General features: G+C 51.2%; 1 protein-coding gene across 1 annotated transcript in view; it reads left to right on the top strand.

The window, feature by feature from the left end:
* Positions 1–5,534, top strand: part of R3HCC1 (R3H domain and coiled-coil containing 1) — a 35,517-nt gene extending 29,983 nt beyond the window's left edge. Inside the window, exons 8-11 of the mRNA XM_006864446.1 lie at positions 1,378–1,550; positions 2,906–2,976; positions 4,368–4,463; positions 5,410–5,534. Coding sequence (XP_006864508.1) covers positions 1,378–1,550; positions 2,906–2,976; positions 4,368–4,463; positions 5,410–5,534 — 465 coding nt within the window. The remainder of the gene's footprint in view (positions 1–1,377; positions 1,551–2,905; positions 2,977–4,367; positions 4,464–5,409) is intronic.
* Positions 5,535–6,475: the final 941 nt, after the last annotated feature.

Below are 6,475 nucleotides of genomic sequence, written 5' to 3'. Positions count from 1 at the left end.
ACCCATAGCGACCCTGTACAGGGTTTCTGAGGGTGTAAATCTTTACGGGAGTAGAAAGCCTCATCTTTCTCCCGCAGAGCAGCTGGTAGTTTCGAACCGCTGACCTTAAGGTTCGCAGCCCAATTCATAACCACTACGCTACCAGAGCTCCTTAATATTGTATGTAGTACATATTAATAAGGAACTCTGGTAGCATAGTGGTTAAGAGTCAGGAGGCTAACCTCAAGGTCAGCAGCTTGAAACTAACAGCTGTTCCATGGGAGAACGATGAGGCTTTCTGCTGCCGTAAAGATTTACAGCCTTGGAAACCCTGTACCAGGGTGGCTATGAGTTGGAACTGACTCCACGGCACATAACCACCACCAACACCAGGTAGTACTACAGATAAAATGTACCAAAAAAAAGTGGTTGGTTCTAAGTGTTAAAACTGAGGACTACCACTACAAATGTTTGTCAGGAACATTACTTTGTTGCCTGGAGCTTTGTCTTACAAATCTGATCTCTTTGGTACTGTGTTCTGATCCTGACTCTGGCTTTGCTGTTAGTTTATGTGGGCTGGTATCTTTTATTGTTAATATATAGATGAGGAATGGAGACCAGCAAATCTTGCTTAATGTCACATTGTTGGGGGTAGAAAACATTCTGGACTTGCACAGCTCTGGCTCTTACTGACTATAACTTTGGGCAAATCACTGCTTGCCAGGGATAGGAAACCTTTTTTCTGCTAAAATTTGTAACACTATTTGCAGGCCATACAAAATTATCAACTTAAAAAGTAGGCTACTATGTTTGATCAAGCATTTAATCAACTCACCCTTAATGTGATGGCTGCAACTGGGGTTACCTTGGCAGGACCAGAACAAATGATTTCGTGGGCCTTATATGGCCCGTGGGCCAGACGTTCCTCACCCCTGGCTTAGACCATCAGTTTTTCCATTTGTAAAATTATTGTTGTTAAGTGCCGTCGAGCTGATTCCAACCCATGGCGACCCTGTGTAGGGTTTCTGAGGAGCAGATGGTGAGCTTGAACCGCTGACCTTGCATTTCAAACGGCTTTGCAGTCTGGCACATTAGCCCACAGCGACACACCAGGACTCATTTGTAAAATAGGTATAAAAAATATAATTTGGAAGATTATAAGAAACAGTGTATGTAAATGCCAGTCACCCAGTGGGGATTCCATACAAGTAAGTTCTTTTGCACTTCCTGTCTGCTTCCACCACCCTGTCAGGTAGGGCTCCAGTGGAAAACCACCCTTGAACTCTCCTCCCTACTGACTCAAGAGCCTACAGAGCTCTCTGTATGTGGTGTGGGCCCCAGTTGTTTTGAACCCCATGTGTCAGAGCTCCCCTTGCTAAAGAGTCTGGTCTCTCCCAGATAACAGACAACCTGACTGAGAAGGAGATTGAGATAGAGAAGATCTTGGTGGACACAGCCTCCTTTGTAGAGGAGCTGCCTGGAGAGAAGGACTTGGGCCATGTGGTGGAGATCTACGGCTTTGAGCCCGCACTCAAGACAGAAGACCTGCTGGCAGTCTTTTCTGATTTCCAGTGAGTGCCCACAGTGCTTCCCCAGGGCAGCTGAGGCAGGGTGCTTATCCCTGGAGAGGAGCTAGAAAATCTCTTTGGGAAGGTGACACTTACCTGCTTTCCCACCCAACTCTACCTCTCTACCTCCTGCCTACCCTCTCCACCCCCCATTTCTGAATCCTTCTCTGTGGGTCCCTGTGCCTAGTGATCTAGAAAGGACATAAAGTGAGAGTGCTTACTCTGGATACCACACTCCTAGGCGCTTCAGCCTGCTGGGCATGAGCCTGGAAAGCTGGGCTTTTGGTTGTAGACTTTCCCAAGACCTAGATCTGGTCCTTCTGTCCCAACACTAACCTCTGTCCTGACCCTCCTGCTCGTCCACACGCCTACTGGGACCTAGGGGAAGTATGCATCAATCTCTCGGGGCCAATGGGCAGCCCACCCATTTTCCCTTGCTCTGCATCCCAGCCAGTCAGTCATGCCTCAGACTGAGGGGCATCTCTGCATGGAACTTGTTCTGGGATGAACTTGAGCAGACTGGGGGTGGAGCCAGCAGGGGTGTATTGAGAAATGAGACTCCCCTTGTCTGTTTTTCCAGAGATCTTTGGCTCTAACCTCCTGCCTTTTCTCCTTGTTGCTTTTATTTTTCCATTCTCATTTTCTTTTCTCTAATCTCCCTTCTCTTCCTGCTTACATTTTTGAAAGCCTTTTTTTCACGGCCCTCTTTTCTGACTTTCTTCCCAGACAGCCTTCTTTGACCCTCTCTGAGTTTCAGCTAGGGGAAAACTGAAGGGGAAGCTGGGTGGGACATGAGGTAGAGTGTTGTCTACCCCTACAGGTGTGGCTGGAGTGGGGCCCCTGGTCACTCACTCAGTGCCCCTAAAGATACTAAGTGGGGGCCCCAGCACTGCCATGGGCCTGTTGGTGATGCCTTCCTGAGCAGCAGGAGTCTCCATTTACCAGGAGCAGTAACTCTGGTAGCTGACTTTGGTCCTGTCTTTCCGCACTGCTACAGAAACCCTTTTGTCTGCAGCCTCAGAGCCCATGCCTCGGGCTGGCGGTGGGAGTGCCTGTGAGGAGCTCCTGCATCCTCCATATTGGGCCAGATGAGCTTGTTGAGTCTTGGCTTCTTTATTTCTAGGAATTGGGGACTCCCGGGATTTACTAACAGGAGTAATGCTTGTCTTTCTGAAGCAATCATCTTCAGAGAGGGTTTGCAGCCAGTGGTTGTCTCCTTCTCCAGAGGAGGCTGGAACTTGTCTGCCACTAACAGTGTTTGAGGATTGGAGATGGGAGGGAGCTCCCCTGTAGGACACGAAGAGGAAAGGGTCTGGCCATTTGCTGTCATCACCACTCTGCCTCCTCTCCCCACACAGAGATAAGGGCTTCAAGATCCAGTGGGTGGATGACACGCATGCTCTTGGCATCTTTCCCTGCCTGGCCTCAGGTAATGTGCTCCTCCTCTGACCACCGTGGAGAGGGGAAGGGACCTTGGCACCCAGGGAGGGTTTGTCTCCCTGGATGAGGATTGCTCAACTGCAGGTGTCCAGGGTGCAGGTCAGTTTGGTCAGGTGGGCTCTCTGGGCTCTGCTCCCGGCCAGCCTAATCATAAAGTCCTGGTGGGAGCAGAGGGGTGAAGCCCAGAAGCTCACAGTAATAACTCCTTAGCCGTGCATGGTCATGTTAGTGCCTTCAGTTTGAAGGACCTGATTTGATTTAGGTGACATTTACTGAGCACTTGTCATGGCTTAAGTCCTGATTAATTCTGTATATTAAACTAAAACCTATGAAAGGGCTGTTTTTAAGGGTCAAAAGCATTCAAATAATGACATTTGGTTCAGAGTAATGCATTCTTGTTCCATTTTCATGATAGCTTCAAGACACAGGCCAGATCACCCGCATTTTAGAGATGATGAGACAGATTCCTAGAACATCAGAGGTCTCTTCAAGATTACAGAACCTTTTTTGGTGTCAAAACCAGAGATACCCCCCCAGGCCTTCTGACCATAATGTCAGTGTCCCTACCCTCCACCCCTACCTCCCAGCTAATTCTCCTGGGCTGCCACAGTACTGCTCACTTTGGGTATATTTATAAACCTCCCCCACCCTCCACATGTGACTTAAAGCCACAACCGTCTGAACACCATAGCTGGTGTGGGTCCTCAGGAGAGCCTGATATTTCAGAGACAACATTTAGGGAGCAATGAGAACGAGAGTAGGCATGGACTTAAACCCCAGAGGGAGCCGGTTGAGAGGAAGGGAGGGAAAGGGGGTCAGGGCCACCCAGTGCAGTGGGAAGAGTGAGTAACTTTAGGGAGGGATGGACCTTGACTGTCTCTTGGCTCTGCCACAATCTGTCCTGGCTTCAGTTTCCTCATCTATGAAGCAGTGGGCGTTTGGGAGCTGAGACCCTTGTTGCTCTGACTTGCTGCCTTTTGTAAATAGTCCGAGCGCTGATCAGCCTTGAAGCCTCGCTGTCACATAGCTCAGGGCAGCTGGTGTCTGCTCCCTGGGAGGATCTTGAGTGGTAGACAAAGGGAGCCTTTACAGTCCGGGACTTCAGCAGACATTAGCCTTACTGGTGTGGCTCCTGACCTGCACGGGAGGGGTGTGGGGACACTGGCTTCTGCACAGCTGTCCCGTCTGAGCTCACAGGCCTACAGACTGTGGAACAGAGGAATGGATGGCACTTGTCTCTGACCCCACCTGAATGGAGTCAGAGTAGCCCTGACCCTAAGTGTGAATGGGCTGCATGTTTTGGGCAACGCCTGTGCTCCCGGGTGCTGAGGTTGGCCTCATGCAGAATAAGATGTCTCCAGATTTTCTTTGTTTCCATAGCTGCTGAAGCGCTGTCCAGGGACTTGTCGGTGCTCAAGATCCGACCCCTCACACAGGGAACCAAACAGTCAAAGCTCAAAGCCTTGCAGAGGCCAAGTAAGCAAGTGGTGGATTCGGACTGAGGTGGTGAGGCAGGGTGGGTGGGTCTTCTGGTTCTGATTCATTCTGCCCTTCCATATATCTCTTCTTGGGGACACCCTGGGCTGCAGTCAATGAGGCTGTGCCCCTCCTACTCTCCCGGGGCTGGACCCTTCAGGGATTGGTGTCCCACAGCCACCATTTCTGGTGTTGCTTTCCCACTCGGCCTCTCTTTGGGTGGTGTTCTGGGGAAAGCTTGGCCCATCTTCTGTAGGCAGTGCAGTGACAGGAGTTTGGTGTTAGGGTCAGCCCTGGCTACCATCTTGGCTCTAACGTAATGTCCAGGAGTTGGGTCAGCCCTGGGTACCATCCTGGCTCTGTAATGTGATGTCTAGGAGTTACTTTATCTGTGAGATAAGCAGACTTTTCCGAGCAGATGGGAGGAGCCAGTGAAACAGCATGGAGGACCTGCCTGGGATGGTGCTGGGCACAGGGCAGCTGCCTCAGTTCCTTCCCGTTTCCTTTTCTCCTTTGAAAGGACATGCAGGTTGTTTTCAGAGGCCAGTTTCTGGGGCTGCTGGGCGTGTCCACATGTCTAGGGACAGTAACACCACCTTTGTCCCAGATTGTTGGCAGCAATAAAGATCCTGTGTCTGGCTCTCTCCCAGGGGGTCCCAGAACACAGTGGGTGGATGGGGTTTTCTTCTCACCCCCATTTTACAGATGGAGAAACAAGGGCACAGAACAGGTGAGAGGATTGGGTTAGGTTCTACAGGGAGACAGGAGCAGATGAAGCTTGGAGCCTGTAAAGTGCCCCACCCCCCAGTCTGGTCCTGCAGTGTGCACGGCCCCCACACGTATACTGCTCGAGTTTGGCAGATGGCTTGTAAGGTGGCTGTGGGAGCCCAGGCTTTGAGTTCACCACCACCACCACCCCGCCCCCACCATGGGCCTTTTCTTCTAGAGCTCCTGCAGCTGTCCAAGGAGAGACCACAGACGAACACGGCGGTGGCCCGGAGGCTGGTAGCCCGGGCCCTGGGACTCCAACACAAAAAGAAAGAGCGGCCTGGGGTGGAGCATCTGCCCTGAGGCCCCGAGGTCCCCCACTCCTGGACCCACGCCCCAGGCACTGACTGAGTGCCCAACACCAAAAGCCTTTACAGATAACCACAAACAGCCCTGTACAGGCTGGAATGATTGTTGGAACCTCACTGTGTGGTGTGGTGGGGTTTAGTTTGGGCTAATTCTAGAAGTTGTGAAAAAAATAAAAACTTGTTATAATGTGATCGCTTCAGAACATGATGGCTTGCCGTGGGACACTAGGGGGTGCTGTCCGATCTCCTGTTTTAGCCTGGGGCTGCTGAAGAAATAGCTGATTCTAGGAGCTTGGTTGGCCTGGAAGGAGCCCCGCTGTGCTGTACCATCTAGTCGGTTCTGACTCATAGTGACCCTGTATTGTTTCCAAGGAGTGGCTGGGGGGTTTCAACCACCGACCTTGTGGTTAGCAGTCTAGTACTTATTCTACAGAACCACATCAGGAACCCAGCTATGCCTAGTAGAGGGCATTTTTGCCCAGGACCTGCCTGGTCCTTTAGGTGTAGTTTGTACCTCTTTTGTGACACCTGCCCAGTCTTCACACAAGCTACTGTCCTGTGCTGCACAGCAGTGGGATCATAGCCCCAACCCTTGGGGTAAGTCCTTGTACTGGTCACAGGAAGCCAAGAGGTGAACTCTGAAGTGCATGCCGAATATGAGTTCTCATGTTTCTGTGGGCGCAGAGTCATAGTGCACTTAACTCTTGTGGTTTGGGTAGAGTTGATGCTGAGGTGGTGGTTCTCACTGGCACTTTAAGGTCACTGTCGGCCCCTCTGGGTTATGCAGCCCTAGCATGCTCTTGACACAGGTTGGGGTCCCTTGTTGTGTCAGGGAGTGACTGCCTCCAAGCCCTCCATCCTCTCTGCTCCTGACTTGTAATTGTGTCATTGCAGATGTCCCCTCTGGCTCTAACAGCTGTTAGGAAGAGGCCAGCT

The sequence above is a fragment of the Chrysochloris asiatica genome, unplaced genomic scaffold, assembly GCF_000296735.1.
Source record: "Chrysochloris asiatica unplaced genomic scaffold, ChrAsi1.0 scaffold00064, whole genome shotgun sequence".
Lineage (NCBI taxonomy): Eukaryota > Metazoa > Chordata > Mammalia > Afrosoricida > Chrysochloridae > Chrysochloris > Chrysochloris asiatica.
This window is presented reverse-complemented; position numbering and strand designations above follow the sequence as displayed.